The sequence below is a fragment of the Python bivittatus genome, unplaced genomic scaffold (genome assembly GCF_059951505.1).
Source record: "Python bivittatus isolate LINGU-HERP-01145 unplaced genomic scaffold, Pbiv_v1 ctg000020_np1212, whole genome shotgun sequence".
Taxonomy (NCBI): Eukaryota; Metazoa; Chordata; class Lepidosauria; order Squamata; family Pythonidae; genus Python; species Python bivittatus.
In genome coordinates this window covers 120,606,000-120,623,159 of record NW_028277030.1, presented here as the reverse complement: position 1 = coordinate 120,623,159, position 17,160 = coordinate 120,606,000, and the positions used below count along the sequence as shown (strand labels likewise).

At 40.0% G+C, this 17,160-nt stretch overlaps 2 protein-coding genes across 9 annotated transcripts in view; both read right to left on the bottom strand.

Annotated features, from left to right (window-relative positions):
* Positions 1 to 4,644, bottom strand: part of LOC103063086 (cullin-9-like) — a 34,255-nt gene extending 29,611 nt beyond the window's left edge. For 2 of the 7 annotated variants that reach the window (XM_088148110.1, XM_088148132.1), the window contains exons 1-2: positions 4,526 to 4,635; positions 918 to 3,360 (exon numbers count right to left, since the gene is read on the bottom strand). In XM_088148110.1, coding sequence (XP_088004236.1) covers positions 918 to 1,509 — 592 coding nt within the window. In that variant the 5' untranslated portion in view covers positions 1,510 to 3,360; positions 4,526 to 4,635. Of the gene's footprint in view, positions 1 to 917; positions 3,361 to 4,525 lie in introns of all 7 variants that reach the window. The other 5 variants (XM_015891507.3, XM_025162984.2, XM_025162985.2 and 2 more) reach the window with 5 other exon arrangements.
* A 2,352-nt stretch (positions 4,645 to 6,996) lies between these two features.
* Positions 6,997 to 16,775, bottom strand: MRPL2 (mitochondrial ribosomal protein L2). Of its 2 annotated transcripts, none has more exons than XM_088148102.1 (8): positions 16,752 to 16,775; positions 15,749 to 15,840; positions 14,802 to 14,967; positions 10,388 to 10,529; positions 9,581 to 9,696; positions 8,280 to 8,390; positions 7,856 to 7,929; positions 6,997 to 7,252 (listed from the first exon to the last, which is right to left on the bottom strand). In XM_088148102.1, exons 2-8 carry the CDS (start codon positions 15,815 to 15,817, stop codon positions 7,040 to 7,042), a joined length of 891 nt encoding a protein of 296 aa, XP_088004228.1. In that variant the 5' UTR covers positions 15,818 to 15,840; positions 16,752 to 16,775; the 3' UTR covers positions 6,997 to 7,039. The 2 variants fall into 2 exon arrangements, with proteins under 2 accessions (XP_088004228.1, XP_007422732.1); XM_007422670.4 differs by lacking the exon at positions 16,752 to 16,775 and adding an exon at positions 16,634 to 16,683.
* Between the last annotated feature and the right edge of the window lie 385 nt (positions 16,776 to 17,160).

The following is a 17,160-nucleotide window of genomic DNA, read 5'->3' as shown; positions in this document are numbered from 1 at the left end:
GCTGTCAGGGATGTGAGCAGTTAATGCTGTTGTCCCAGTAACTCATTGGGAAGATCCTTCTGACCAGCTTGCCTGCACAGAGACCTATTAGTCTCTGTACTAGACCTATTCTCTGTACTAGAAGTCTTGTATAGTTCCACACCCCCCTAAAACAGCAGCTCAGCTTGTTCTATAAGAAATACAGAGCAAAGGTGAACCACTATTTTCACTGGGGCATGGGGAACATTAATTCAGAAATCCTAAAAAAAAAACGCTCTCCCCACCCAACTTCCTCAGGAGTCCAAGCATTTCAAGCACCTTTTCGGCACTTGGAAACCTGTCCAAACCTAAAAATAATCTACAGCCATGGCGAATGGACAATCCTTTATATCAAAATAAAAGTGTACAATTTACTGAATGATTTAAAAAAGACATCGTGATGTTTTTCCCCATATATGAGTAAATTTATAACATTTATAAACTTATACTTGTAATATGTTTATAACAATTAAGAATGTTTTACTTGCTCTGAACCAAACAGAAGCAGTTATTTTTTTAAATTAAACTTTGTAGAATTTGAATCTGAATTGACTACCAGCTTTTATTTTATGAAATATCATATCTGAAAATGCTGATGTATGTTCATCAATTAGAAATTAACTTTTAATAGACAAGAGTTACTCAAAATTTGCCTCAATGGCTCAATCATCTCTTTGAATTATTCATCAACATCTAACCAGGTAAGATTTCTGATTCTATTAAGGATGGGAGTGGAGGTCTATTCAAATCACTAAGAATAATGGGTTAGCACTGACTTAGGAAACTTTCTGTATTACTGAATGTGACTTTCATTTAAGCATATCTAAATACTTGTTATACCTCAGGCAGGAATTTTATATTAGTGGCTGGCATCTCCTAAGCAGCTCTCAAACTCATACCTGCATCATGACAAGCCAAAGCTCTCAGCATCTTCCCAGCACTACAACGGATATGTTTCTCCTCATTACACAGCATCTTCATCAGTAGCGTAAGTGCCCCAGTCTCCTTGAAGATGGTCATCAATGAGCCAATACTGGCATAGGCACTGAGTATATGGATGGTGTTCAATATAGATAATTGTGGAATAGGGGTACTTGCTAGTTGCCAGGAAGCTCGCTGCACCAGGTTCCTGACATCAGCTTTCATCTCCACAAGAGAAGTTTCATCCAAAGTGTCTTCAGGAGGGAATACATTAGACACATTCTGTTCCACCAGTTGTTCCTGGGGCTTCCTCTTGCCTAGCAATGTTGGACAGTTGGCATATATATCCTCTGCCGACATCCACATCAAGATGGTCTGCTTTTTGCCCTCAGCTGAAGAGGCTTCAACATTGTTTCCTTTACCATTATCCAAGCAGAGGATGTTCCAGCGGATCAAGTATTCAGTACAGCCATTGTGACCATGGCGCTGCCGAATTAACTCCTCAGGACAGGCCTGAAGTTTGGGTCCAAGATGCACTAGTACATCCCCATTTTGCTTTTTAATCCCCATGACAGGGAATGTATCTGCTGGTATGGTAAGAGGCAGGTTATGTCATGAAGAAAAACCAAAAAGACTTTCAGTCTAAGAGACCTCAGAAGAAAAATGCAAGAATACCTGCTTTGGGATAACCATAGATTGCTATTAGAAAACTTCCCCAGCAAAGGGAAGGTTCACCAAATTTGACAAACACTAATCATCTCTGCTGAAATCAGGGCCGACTTATCCATTAAGTACAATAGGCACAGGGCCTAGGGCCACAAAGTTTTTTTTTTTAATCATAAAGTATAAAAATGAAGTAGAATGTATTTATTTTTATGACTTTTAGGCAAGACATGCACACAATTTGAACAATAAATCAATCATCTAACAGATATAGCATGAATGGTAAAATATAGTAACTTCGATGAGACGCAACAGACATAATTAAACAGCAACAACTGATTATTATTATAAACTAATATATATATTATTTACTATTCCCTACTTCTCTGTAAAAACACTAAGAAATATTGAAAATCATATGAAACATAATTTTAATACTATTGTTTTATGGAGGGAGGAGCCACAAAAGCAAAAACTGCCTAGGGCCCATAAAAGTCATATGGCCCTGGCTGGAACTACATTCCAGCATGTGCTAACTTAGCTCATATAGCTTTTATTATTAGCTGTCCTTTTAAAATAACTTCTGCAGGGTTAATACATTTAGCAAACCATATTTACAAATGTAGGTATTATAGCTTGCATTTTTTTTAATCCACTGATATGGAATATGGCTAACATGCTCTAGCCAAACATATTTTGAGAAAAGTTATAGATTTCTATCAAGATCTAATAACTATTCTTCAGAAGTACTGGAAAAATTTGATTTGATGAACACCTCACACGGGACACACGAACACATCCTAAGCACAGATTTAATCTGTGCAAAAACACATCCCAAAGTAAAATTAATAAATATCAACTACTGCTTCCTCATAATAAATTGATTTTTGTGCAACCTGAGACCATTTTTGAATCTAGCACACCCTAATCCAGTCTTTCCCAGTCTAGTGCTTTCCAAGTGTTTTATACTACAGCTATCGTCTTTACAGGCTAGATGTGACGGAGGTTATTATACAAAACGACTGGAAGACACCAAATTGGGGAAGGCTACACTAATCTGAGCCGCTATAACATTTTCTCCACTTCATCTCAATTCTGAGATTTAAAAAGAAAACAAACAAAAAATAACTCCCAGTCTGAGATTTGTAATAATGCTAGACAATGGATTTCTATATCCTTGCTTTTCTTTTTCTTTTACATTCAGTAATAAAGAATTCCTATTAGTGAAAAATGTTCTTCATTACTTTGAGCTGTGTTCATTAATTCAAATAAAGAGGTATAATCCCCATTGCTTGGATGTCTTTTTTTAAAATGGATCGGTAAGTCTAAGTACAATTTTCAGATAAAGTTGAGATTGGATCTACACAGCAGCCTTTCAAATGGTTGCATTTTCAATGATATAGATAAATCAGAAGCTGGTCGGCAGGATATGAACAGTATCAATTCTGTCTTTCAAGTAGAATCAAATGTTATTCTAATCAAGAAATCAGCCAATTCAAAAACCAAATTCAGCTTTTTGATGGGCAATTCAATGAGAATTGAAGGTAAGAGTTCACAGGTTCAAGAGTCTGGAGCTGAGCTGGCATGGAACTTTGTTTTTAGTGTGCTTTTCCAAACTTCTTGTTTTTAGAAAACATTTTTGTCAACCTTCCTCCATTCTGCTATGGTCCCCCACTCACTGCAGAGCATTCTGGAGTTGTTGCAGGGTGCTGTCCAAGCTATTAGTGTTCAAGACCCAGATATGGGTGATACACAAGCCTGAAATAATATTAGCATCATTTTTAATGTTTAAAATAGATGGCATAAAAGGATGCCCAAATGCAAGTTAAAAGCTTGGTATTCTCTTTAAGAGTGCAGAAGAGAGGACTCTGGCAGAAAACAGCTTTCTAGATGACACATTCTCTTTTACAGTATAACACACATTTATAATTAAAAAAAAATATTCCTGGATGCCAAAAGGACAAGCTAAAAGGATGGACACACATAGCCAGAAAAGAGCACCCTTAATATCAATAGCTGTACTTCTGGTGGGTCTATAAAAATTATTTTTTCTTTATAAAACCTGATTTGGAAAAATTACGATGTTGCACTTTAAGATGAACAGACACACAGCGTTTCTTCTAAAGTTCAGTATCTCTTACTGATGCCATTTATATTCAAACCCCATATCTAATTTTAACCAGAAGAGGCAGTCTATGAATATTTATGGGCACTTCACATTATCTGATGCGACGCAAAATACTATTTAGAGCCTTTCTCAGTTTAGTCCTGCCCAGGCTTCTGAGATTGCTATTTCTATCATCCATGCTGCAATATGTTGTAGAGGACACCACAAAGTCTAATCCCAAAATAGCTTCTAGTTAAGAAGCATGAAAATGTGTAATTTCCTGAGCGATAATCATATTTATCTGTGCAGTAGTAACATGTTTTTTACATGATAAGATTCTGGGGACTAGAAATTCTTAAGGACGAGTTCACACAACATGGTAGCCTACGCTAAAATAATGTTGGGTGGTTCAACAACTCCGCATGCGGATGGTCGGGTTGCCTGGTCTGATGGAAGCAGCCAGGGCGCCAGATACGTGTCATTTAGTTGCGGCTGAATATAAGAGGGAAGGAGCACCGCTATTGTGCGCCCTGTTTCGCCTTGATACTTCTCCTCCCGCCCGGTTTATTTTTTTCCTCGCTCGAGGCGCCGGCCGCTTTGCGCCCAAGCAGCCACGCCCGGCCGCCCCGCAGAACTCCGCTCCGGCCAAGGCCAGGCTCGAGCCTATCGGCAGCAGAGGAAGGCGGGCCCGAGGGGGCGGAGCTTAGGGACGCGTCCTTCCTGGAACGAAGAAGGGAACCCGCGGGATTCTCTTCCACCGGAAACGGCAGGCGTCCGCGCAATAGCAAGGTTTCGAAGCCTCGGGATTAAGCCTACCTTATACGCGGTTCCAAAATTTAGTAGTAAAAACACCAAACCGTCGGCAAACCTTGCTTAGTAACTCCCACTTATTTATCCAGCCCAGTCGCTGCCTCATCTCTTCCGCTTGTTCTGCGCATGCTTCTTACTACTAAACAGTTACGGGTCCTCCGATAGGACAGAGTTGTGCTAGAATCGCTTTTGAAGGTGGACGGTTGAACCCAAGATCTTGGAAGGAGATTAAGAGGAGAATGCTGCCGTATTCTTCTTTAGGAATGAGCGACAAGTACTTTCTAGGAGTGTGAAAACAGTTTCTTCCCGGTTATGCATCGTCTTTTATTTCCTTCCAAGTTAATTAGTTTGCGTTTGAGCAGGAACTCCTACGTACTGATGTGACTACCCATGTAAATGCACTTCTATCAAAATGGGCAGTGTGTTCAGTACCCACCCCAAGGACAGGCAAGGTAACCGTATTTTACTTTAGTAAAAGTACCTGTTAGTATTTTTTTAATGAAGCTTTTAAAAACAAACAAAGCATTAAAGCGGAGGGAGGAGAAAAATAACTTAGTACGTGAATCCGGAGAGGTAGCTGTGGCACCAAGATTAATCCAATTTTTATCACATTAAGTTTTGTGCATCAAAGTTCATGTTACCAAATACGTGGCATGAGCATAATCCTGAAAGGACTGTAGATGCAGCTGTTGTGAGGAAGGTCGAATAGTGAAAGGAGGACAAAGAGACAGATTAGATAGCATTAGCAACCATCAAGAAAGCAGTGAGGTGTAGGTAAATTCTCCCTTCATGTCACACTCTATTCCTGGAGATTTTATGGACACATCTATGGAAGTGGGTTGCCACAGCCTGTTTCTGGGATGCTTTTTGACATTCCGGTCTAGACCTGGTATTTCCTGGTGGTCTCCCATCAAGTGCAAGCCAGATCTAACCCTGCTTATTTTTGAAATCAGCCACTGTCAGCTAGGAGCTACCACCTAGCTGTGCTACAAAATAATAGTTTGCTGTAATTATTGTAACATTTGAACTTTGCACCCATTTCAAAAACTTACAAAACAGTCACTCAACCAATACACTGTTGCAAACGCAAGACAAGAATACAGTATGCATTGAGACATCTCTTATAAACTTGAGATTTGAAATCAGGCTGTTCAGGGATGATGGGAGGCTTTTTGCAGATGATGGGGCTTGTGGTTTAACACATCTGGAGGCTGTGTTTCGGGAAACTGCTCTACACCATATTGCATATTAATGCATTGTGGAGATGTCACCACTGATTAAACATTACAGAGTTGGTAATACTGTATGAGTACAGAAGGCCAGCTGGCAATCCAAATGGACCTTAGAAACAGCATTCTCCATTGGTCCTTTTCCACTGGTGGATTCTGATGAATTTACCTACTAACCATAGCAAACAATACACAGCAGAATCTAACTATCCTTTTAAATTTCCAACAATGCTCTGGAACTGCTTTTCCCAAACAAGTGTCCTTCTGACTAGTTGGATTACAACTCCCAGGACACGCTGGCTGGAAATAGACATCCATTCAATTAAAGAACATCAGAGTTGTTGAGAGTTGGGCAGAATACAACTTTAATAAATTATTATTAGGTTGAAGAAAATTGTTCTGGAGCAGCATGATATGGGGGACGTTGTGGGAAATTAAGGGGACATTCAGAGTAAACAAGAGTTGGGGCATTAGCAGCTCCCCAAGAATTCCACATACAAATACTGGCTCACTCATCGTGAATTCATTATTTTTAATTCTTAATTTACAAAATGAGAAATATCAGTTCCTACCATTCTCATTTTCTGTTCTGGAAATGCTACCACATAATTCTAGATTAAAGGAAGCTACTGAGAACGATCAGTTTGCTGAAAGGTGGTAGTAGAAAGCATTATTTCAGAAGTGTTAAGTCCACTAGTGAATTGGGGAGTCATTGTTTATATAAAATATATTTGCTGTTATATCTGTATTTATTCAAGCTATTGAGTTATTTTCTTTGTAAATTTGACTTGACAAACTTGTAGCCAGTTTAATGGGAAAGTTCAGAAAGTCATAAAACAGAACAACTTTTTTCCTAAAATGGGCAAGAAAAGAAGGGAAATTCATGTTTTATGTCATTCAGAAATACCTTCTTTTCTCTGTAGAAGTAGAGTTAAATTGTTTCTCAATAATTGGAAAAGATTAACTCTTTAGAATCACATTAACATAGACAGTAGTCCCATAATCAAATTGAAAGGGTTTGACTTTGAATTCCCCTGAAACTATATTAGACACCAGACTAAGATACATGTTAATTAACTGTTTGTTTCTAGAGAGCTAGGGAAGTCTAAAAACAATTTAAAAGCCTTAAGCTCACTAATTCTACATAGGGTTGATCTGTAACTGTACTAGCCTCACATCCAAGTAAGCTCAAGGGATTTAATTGATACCAAAAGGGGTGGAGGGGAGGAAAACAGTAGCTTAGCCAAGTTTGTCGATGAAAACAGACTTTATTTAACAGAATTCTAGAGACCTACAACTGTACAGCTGGCACTGGCAGGTTCACGTAATTTTTTATCTCTGGGAGGGGCTTGATCTTGCGTCCAGCCCATCCCCCTTTGCGCTGCCATAAACCACTATCGGGCCGCTTTCCTAGCCACCGGTTCCGACCAGCTTTCCCAAGATTCCTTTGGTTGTGCTCAACATTGGAAACTCGGCCCACTGTAGCCACGCATGTTTCCAGCACCTGTAAGAGTAAAGGAGGAAGTAGAATATTCCAGATATTTGTAGGCACCAGACAAAATTATTCTATTCTTTGTGCTTTCAATAGCTTTTAAATGTTCAGGATCATAGGGGAGAGAGAGAGAGAGAGAGAGAGGAAGATCAGCTTGAGGCCCACTCCAGGTGAACTATTCCCTTCTACCCCAGAGCCATTTGCTACCATCCTCTGTGAGAAGAAACCTGGTAACTTGTTATATGTATAATCATATCATCATTCTCTTGAGTTTTAAAGGCTAGTTCTGAACAATTTGATTCAACACAAAAATATTTACTTGATTCCACATAAATTTCCTCACTAGCGGCATCTGCAATAGGGCAAGAGAGAGAGAGTGATACAAGCAGCATTGCAGGATCACAACACAAGCCCCCCCTCCTTTTCTACATGTGTTGCAATGCCAGACACATTCCCAAAAGAGGCACAGCTTGCAGGGTAGCACTCTTTTTGTCATTCTGATGAAAGTAGCAAAAGCCTGCAGATGATGCTGTTCCCCATCAAGAGAATTCCCAGGTCTCAAAGGAGGCTTAGCATTCTATCCTCACTAATACTCCCAAACCCTAAAGGGCTTACCTGCATTTGCCTCTTGGAGGGCAACTGTATAATGGCTGTTCCATTCACTTTCCTCAGTAACACCCCACAGGTGCCTAAAACAGTAGAAAGTATCAGCAGGACTGCAATATTTAAACATAAATTGCTAAGTAGAGAGAATAATATATCTCTGAAAACCCTTTTAGTATTCTCAATATAGGTTTTAAAAGCAATATAGAAATACTAATTGTACTGAACGACCTTCAGAACACCCCTCTAAAAAGAAGTCAAAGCAGGGAAGGAGACACTGCATGCAACTTTGGGATACAGACTTAAATCACAAAACATCAATAGTTTTGGTAAACTGGATTGGGAAGAAGCCAAAGACTCCCAAGCTGCTTTGATTCTGACTGTCCAGATTTGCTTCATCCTTCCAAACTGTTTTTGGCTTCCATTGGATCCTGACCTGCTGCTCGGATGTACTGTGCCCCTTTCCCAGGATGACTCTCCAAGTTATTTATTAGGGTTCCAAGTGGTAGAGCTCCAACTGGATATGCATCCCCATCATTAGCAGAGACTGAAAGACAAAAAGTAAGGGCACTGAATAACCATAACAAATAAACATGGTGGAAGGCTAGAAAAAAGTAGTATACCAGGGAAAATAAACAACAGACTGTTACAACCACATGGCATCACTGTAGCACATAAACCAACTAAAGCTCTCCAAAACATCTTAAGCAAACCAAGAGCCAGTAGCCCAAGAAGAAAAAACAGGAGTCATCTACAACATACAGTGTAAGGACTGTAACAGCCACTATGTAGGACAGACAGGCAGAAGACTAGCAGAGTGCATCCATGAACACCAACTAGCAGTCAGAAGACACAATGAAAACTACTTAATCTCACAACACATGAACAGACTCAACCACAGTTTCAACTGGGAAACTGTTAGTCCCATGCCACACCCCTGCATCCCCTCCCCAACCCATGCCTGAACCCCGTGCACCCTCCCTGACCTGTGCACTGCGACACACCCTTGTGCACCCTCCCTGACCCACGTGGTGCCTCGCACACTGCCACACCCCCTCCTCGATCCTCCATGCACCCTCTCACTCCCCCACCCGGCAACAGCCACCTACCTGCCTGCCAGCTTGGGACTTGCAACTTCCTGCCAGCTTCCCCACTGACTTTGGTTGTGGAAAGCTGACAGAAAATTGCCTTGTCTAACAACCATGGAATTCAGTTAACGATGACAACTGGGACTGCAGGGATTGCCATCACTAAGCAATGTGGTCATGCTTTACGACCACCTCACTTAGCAATGGAAATTCCAGTCCCAACTGTCGTAAGTCGAGGACCACTTGTATATAATTAGTGAGCAAACCCCACACTCATTTGCACTGATGATGTTACGTAATTGGGTAATGAAACATCTGCAAACAACCAAGCTCAGAGAGCACCAAGGACTCCATCGGTTCAGTCCTGAGCTATATATATTCTCTTCTATTGGTCTACAGCATCAGTCCTTAGAAAAGTAGACTATAGCCAATCCTTTAATATTATACTGACAATCAGCTTGCAATGTGATGCCAAAAGCTTGTCTCAAAATAAACTCTTCTTTGCTCTTAGCTTTAGGTTACCATATAAGATCATCATAATAAATTGGGAGTATCTTAGTAACATTTTAGAGAAAGTAATATATCTTGAAACCCAGCCATTCCCATCCAGCTTTTCTTTGGTAGCTTACATAGCATATCAAATATTTACCTGTCATCCTTTCTATTTTTCCTGAAGTTTTGATGGTGTCACCAGCCACCATGTTTTCGGTTGCAATGATCCAGCGTTTCCGCTTCCCTCCAGCCACTAGAGCTATATGACCTGATCTTTAATGGAGAACAAACAAAATCAATAAAAGATAGACAACTCAGTGTATTGGCCTCACTCAGAATAAAGAGTAAAGCAAACTGGGCAAGAGAGATGCCAAAACATTTTGTTGTACTACTGTTCAGAGATGGAAATCTATCAGCATTCTGGGCCAATCAAGCAGGTCCAGTGGGATTTTGGTTCTCAGTAGGATTTTGGAGGGGCAGCTGGTGCCCAATCCCAGTTATATCAAGATCTTTGATTTATATAGACTGCTCTGACTTCCATTCCTGAAGACAATGAAAAATAGCTTCTTGATGTGAACTGGGGAATGACCTATTTAGACAGCGCAATAGCAGTCTCTCCCTGTTTTTAAACTACAGTACATGTGTCTTCTACCAGCTGCCTTTTCCTGATGTTCCATTTCATTAGTTTTTTAGTTCTTTTCTTCACAACAAGCAGTTACCATTCCAATGTTACTTAGCAAGCTCAATCTTGATAGGGTTCTTTTTAGGGGATTATCTTTTCTCCAGGGCTTTTCCATGCTAATAGTTCTATATATTTTTAAGGATATCAAGTTTGCTCTGAGTCGACAGTTACCTTCCTTATGTTTGGTTGTTACTGTCAAGCAATAGCACTTACAAAACTAAGATCAAATTGAAACTTAAGAAACCTTCAACCTGCTTGTCAATCCAATTGTCTGTTGCTTACCTACATGGATCATATCGGACCAAAAGCACTTTTTCCTCAAATGGACCAGGCTCAGCTGGATCTGGATAACGCAGCCTTTGGAAATCAATCATACGATAGCATTGCTTTCTTCCTCCTCCAATTCCATGCACACGGATACGACCTTGTGGTAGAAACAGTACTTATTAACTATCATATATTGCACTGAAACACTATCGTCCAGTTGGCAAGTTTTGCATTTTAAAAAATGCTACAAATCTCAAAAGAGCATCAAATGAGAATTAAACGTTCTTACCACTGAGCTCTCATAAGATTTCAAGCAAGAATACCAGAATTTCACAAAATTTAGCAACTTTACAAGAATTTAGCATTTTCACTTTAAATTAAGACATTTAATTAATTTGGGGAACCTACAGATGCCACCCACAAGGGTTTCTGGGCATCACACTGCCAATCCCTGCTACAATCAAATGATAAAAACATTAATCTCAGAAGACTGTCTAGCAGCTCCCCTACTTCTATGAAAGTTGGTAAAAATTATAGAGACTAAGGATAAAGACCGAAATGTGTATTGTTTTTGTGTTTGAAAAGGAATATTTTTGCTTTCAAATTTATATTAATTTGGAGGAAAAGATGAGGAAAAGAAGCCCAAATTATTATTGGTATTTGCTTACCTACAATAGATCCAAGACATAATTTTAGAACTATTACACCTGCTCCTTGTTTAGCAACTACCTCAGTTAGTGACCATTCACAAATATGATGGAAATAAAAAAAAATTTTCTGACCAATGCACACATTTACAACCAAATTTCATGTTCCTGACAACAATGCACATCGAAGTGAGAGTAACACTGGTGTAGCTATACAAGAGAACTTTATCTGAATGAGACAGCGGCAACCAGTGATCTTTGCAGTGTCTCTCTCTGTGTCATGTATTAATTAGTGACTATTTCACTTAACTACCAGGTTGTTGGAACAGAACTCAGTCACTAAATGAGGAGGGGATATACATGAACATCTTACATAAAAAGAATTAATTACATTCATTTATATAGCCACCCAATCAACATGTGACTCAGGGCAAAGTACAGGTAGTCCTCAACTTACAACCACAATTGGGAATGGAATGTTTGTTGCTAAGCGATTTAGCTGTTAAGCGAGTTGCACCCAATTTTATGATCTTTTTGCTATGATCGTTAAGCAAATCATGCGGTTGTTAAGCAAAGCCCCCTGAGAAGGTTGTAAATGCCAATCACATGACCCTGGGATGCTGCAACCATCGTAAATACATGGCAGTTGCCAAGTGCCCGAATTTTTAACACGTGACTTTGAGGATGTTGTGATGGTCGTAAATGCAAGGACCAGTCATAAGTCACTTTTTTCAGCGCCACTGTAACTTCGAATGGTCATTAAATGAATGGTTGTAAGTCGAGGACTACCTGTACAGAAATAATATGCTTCCAGGTTCAATTCAAAGTGCTGGTGATGACCTCTAAAGCCCTTCATGGAATGGGACTGGGTTTTTTGAGGGACTGCCTCTCCCTCGTTACATCTACCCATCCCATTAGATCCAGCAGGAGAGGCATGCTCCAGGTCCTGTCTACTAGGGAATGCAATCTGGTGGGGCCCAGGAAGGGTGTTCACCCTTTGGAACATCATCCCCCAAGATCAGATTGTCCCTGATCCTACTGGCCTTTCATAAGGCCTTAAAAATGTGGCTTTCCCACCAGGCTTGGGGATCCAAGTATGCGGTAGAGGCTGTACAATGATTGAGTGTTGTTGACTGTTTTTATACCTTAGCTGCAGATTGTGTTATATGATTTTTATATAGCTTTATATGCTTTTAATATTTTTTTATATTGTATTCTGCTTTTTTATATTGTTTTTAACTGTTATAAGCTGTCCAGAGATGTGTATCTGAGATGGGTGGCTCTATAAATGGGAATAAACAAACAAATAAATTCAATTAAAAAACCATCTGTTGTTGAAGACTTTTATGCTTTGCCAGATAGATAAAAGTTTTTATGTGGCTGAATATTATTTGATCAGCTGAATCTTCCTCTATTTCACATTGTTCTTTTATTATGAAGTGTCACTTTACAACAGTTAACTGTAAACTGTCCTCATGCATATGCATTAGAAGGGTGAAATCCAAATCTCAAAATAAATGAAAATAGAATGCTCTATATGAATTCTAAACACACCATTTTGTGGATGTTGAGGCATTATACTCCAACATCCCTCACAAACATGGATTTCAAGCCATCAAGAGTATTATCACTGACATTAACACAGCACACCTTGCCACCTACCCATAACTACAGTGGTACCTCGGGTTACGAACGCCTCTGTTAACGAACTTTTCGGGTTACGACCAGCTCTGGCCGCAAAAATTTACCGCCGTTTGCGAACTCCGCCTCGGGTTATGAACCAGATCCGTGGCCATTTTCCCTGCTGCCACCCGGTCGCAGCTTCCTGTGGGCGAGATCGCGGTAGCAAGGAGACGTTCGGTGAGGCTTGTGGTGTGTTTTGTGGCATTTTGGAAGGTTTTTGGTGTGCTTGTCAGCATGGCAATTTCATTTCTGGAGGGTTATGCAGCGCAGGAAAAAACAACTGACTTTAGACAGGTTTTTCCCCAGAACTGAGCCTGCAGCTAAGAGGCAAAGAAGAGAGGAAACCCCTGAAGGAGATCTCCCCGATGTCCTTTTGGAGGGGGACTCTCCCTCCAAACAATAACTGCCTCCCCACCCCCTTCTCCCTCTTCATACTGTGCTGTACTGTACTTTTTTTCATGTTTTTGTGGTTTAAAAATAAAATGCATATGTTTCAGAACGGATTAACCGTATTTACACTGAACCTTATGGGGAAATTTGCTTCGGGTTGCGACCAAATTCGGAGGGCAGAACAGATTAACTGTATTTACATTGAACCTTATGGGGAAATTTGCTTCGGGTTGCGACCAAATTCGGAGGGCGGAACGGATTAACCGTACTTACATTGAACCTTATGGGGAAATTTGCTTCGGGTTGCGACCAATTTGGGTTGCGACCAGAGTCACGGAACAGATTAAGTTCGTAACCCGAGGTACCACTGTACTTCATCTTAACATATACCTGCAAATCAGTGGCACAGCCATACAAACATGGCTGTATAGTATGCCAACATCTTTAAAGGCTGGCCTAGAACAATGGTTTCTCAATTCTTACCCCCTGAAGCGCCTCCTTCACTTGAGATTTATTAACAAACTTCTCATCACTTGGACCCATGGAAAAGAATCTTTCACCAAATTGCATCATAACCTCAACACTTCTTCTTCACTATCAACCTCAGCTTCAAATCAGCTACAGAACAAGTCCACTACCTTGATATCACAATAAAGCTATACAAGGGACACATGAACACTATGTTATACAGGACATTTACAAATCACCATGCATATCTATATGCTTTCAGCTTCAATCCAGAATACACCACCAAATCTATCATCTACTATATAGCCATACTGTACACTACAACTGCATTTGTTCTGACCCATTTGACAGAGATGCTCAACTGATAGAATTAAACCAGGCATTCAGGAGACTGAACTACCCACCTAATGAGATCAATAGACAACTCAATAGAATTCGATCAATTCTCAGGGAGGATTTATTAAAAACAGGCCACAACCCCACCCCACTCAGAATTCCATTGGTTGTCACCGACAGGTTACAGCTCAAGCCACTCACACACATTATTAATAAGCTACAACCAGTACTTCACAATAAGACTGTATTTTCTCAGGCACTGGATAACAGGACCATACTTACATACAGATAACCACCCAACCTGAAGCAGATTCTCACATGGAACAAGAAATAACATAACAGTGATGCTAACATGGGAACAAGACCCTCCAACAAACCCAGATTTCTACTTTGCCCCCATATTTACACCAACAGCACCATCACAAATCCTAACAACTTCACACATACGATTAGAGACCCCTTCACATGCTTTTCTTCTAATATACCATAATCTGCCAGCAATGCCCTTCTCGATTCAGTGTAGGACAAACAGGCCATACTTTGCACAAAATAATAGTTAGGCATCAAGACTCAAAAAAAGGACAAAGTAATATCAGAGCATTTCAATCTTCTAGGACACTCCATTACACATATCAAAGTAGCCATTTTGGATAAAAGAAATTTCACCAGCACAATCATGCAAGAGATTGCTGAGAGACTCACATACAACAGAAGGTTTCAGGGTATCTCAAAAGGTCTCAACAAATACAATGGATTTTTAACACATTACAATTTTTAATTGATACAATACGTAATCTGCTTTACATATAATCTGCATCAGCACAACTATCTTCTGTCCTCCCTCTTTTCCCTCCTCCCAACAATCCAGTCACTCCTTTGGGACAGGGATGCAGTTCAAAACGTACCTGTGTGATCTCGACCTCCTGTTTTTGTTTTAGGAATGGGCTTAATGGTATACTTTGTCCTGCATTTCCACAGAGGATCTCTGGCAAACACAGCAGTAGAAGTACTGATTTCACGGTATGCACTGAGATGGCTAACAAGATAAAGAGGCCTGGGAGATGCAGGGATCTAGGAAAGGCAGAAAAAGCAAGCAGCAGGACATTATGAATGGAATATTTTAAATTGCAGGTGCATAACTGGATATAATATGGGCCAAAAGTTTTGATCCTTCTGTTGTCTAATGTGTTAGAAATGAGACCTTGAAATATAGTGACAATTTAGCAGCAAAGTTTCTACAACATTTTGTTGTTATGTGTTAAAAATGAAGCCATTTTTGCAGGTTTCCTGCAAAGCACAGGGTCAAGCTGCATCCTCTAAAAGTTCATGGCACATAATAAGCAGGGACATCCAAAATTAAAAAATGCTGGGATCAAAATAGATATCTTATTATTGAAACCACTAACTCAAACTAAAAATGTTCACCCTACTTATATGTTTGAATCAGGGGTACTTATTTTACATTAGAAGAGGAAAGGCATCTGCAAATGTTTACAAAAATTTGCATGCACTGCTAGGTAAATAGAATCTCTAAAAAATGGATCTAACTGAAAGACTGTGCCTTGAAAGTTCAAGCTTAATTTAGGCCTTTATATGGCAGAAAAATAATTAAGGGAGTATAAAGTCCACTAAGTAATTCTACTCAGAGAGAATATAGGCAGAATAAAAGGATAGTACTAAGTTTACACCCCACCTTTTTTCCATAAACTGAAACTAGCTTATATGGCTGCCTTGAGCTCATGTGTGAGTTACACTGGACAGAAAGAGATATTTGCCTGGAAGAACACATTAGAAGATGAAGAATCCTGCATGATTTATAATCCATCTGGCCAAAACAGCAAAGTAAAGGTACCTGTGAAAGATGAGGACTTGAAGACAGCAGCAGGGAACCAAAGGTCCGGATCAAGTTTGATATTGCCATTAGGAATAACAGCTTGCTCCCTGCTGCAGACAGAAATAAGAAATAAAAGAATGACCATCAGAGTTAATACATACATTTTAACTCTTTCATTCATAAGCAAATCTGCATCTTCAGTTCCTTCCACATATTCATGATCTTCACCTGATCAGACCACCTTTATTCAGCTCTATCAGAATCTTCCCCTTTTTTCTTAGTTTCACACAGAACACATAGGCAGCTGGAACTATGTAGATGGGATTGCTAATGAACGCACTCACAAAGAATTGCATGTATAAGCAGGGGAAAATTCTTATATTTCTAATATTTCTGTTTCTGACAGATTACTGTACAGGACAATTGCAGAGGAAGGACTGCATTCTATTCTAAGAGGCAGAAGATTTGAAATAAGCCTTTTTTATTTAGCGGGGCTTATTCTTAAATAACTTTGCACGGGATAGCGGTCTATTTACAAAAACGCATTTTGCTGCTATATTTCTTACTTTTTTTAGGAATGTCTAGCTGTCGGAGGAAACCATGTCAGGAGACGTGGTTTCTGCTTATACTAACAGGTCTTTGATCTTAAGAGCTCAGGAGTGAGTCCCACTGATCTTGCATTAATTTTCCCTCTCTCTCCTAAAACCATGCACGGAATGAGACGGGCAAGGACAGGGTCGTAACTTGAAAATGTTATAGAGCAGTCTCTTTTTAGCTACAGAAGGAATATTCCGGAAATAATAGCCTTCCGGCAGGAAAATACTTCTTTACAGCGATTACGTCTACGAGCCCGATGAAGCTCTCAGAAACAGAAAATACTTCTCCCGATCCGCCTTCACTTACCCGAATCACACTTCACGGCGCAGCCATCTCGAATCTCGTTCTGCGTAACCCCCCCCAAACGGGAGCATGCGCACTCTGACCGGAAGAAGGATGTGAAGGCGCGCAGGGCTTTGCTTACCTATCTGGTTTTCCTGTAGAACTTATAGATAGGGAGCTGATGGATTCAGGCTTTCACAGGCTTTGTCCCCTGATGTCCTTGGGTCGTTATTCTTATCATCCCCGGCCAGAGAGAGCAATAGTCGGAATAATGGGAATTGAAGTCCCATTTTGAGAAGAGCTGCTTTATCTTTTCTTACTATCAGCATACGTAAGAAAATATGCGCAGAATGCACTTCCAATAAGCGTAGAATCTCGATTTAAAGTGGATTTGTTTTTTTCTTGTTCAAATATGTTTATTTGGGAAAGAAAAATTGCGACGTAATCTTCTGACGACCTACCCAGAACTATTCGGTTTATTAGAGCTTATTTGCTTGGATGTGTACCATAGAGGACTGCAGTCGTGGATTATTATTTTTTTTAAACATCCG

Coding starts and splice junctions, on each gene's coding strand:
- MRPL2 (XM_088148102.1), bottom strand. CDS start 15,817: ATGGCAATATCAAACTTGATCCGGACCTTTGGTTCCCTGCTGCTGTCT. Junction 10,530..14,801: donor AGGAGGTCGAGATCACACAG/GTACGTTTTGAA, acceptor TTCTACCACAAG/GTCGTATCCGTGTGCATGGA. Junction 9,697..10,387: donor GTCCGATATGATCCATGTAG/GTAAGCAACAGA, acceptor TCTCCATTAAAG/ATCAGGTCATATAGCTCTAG.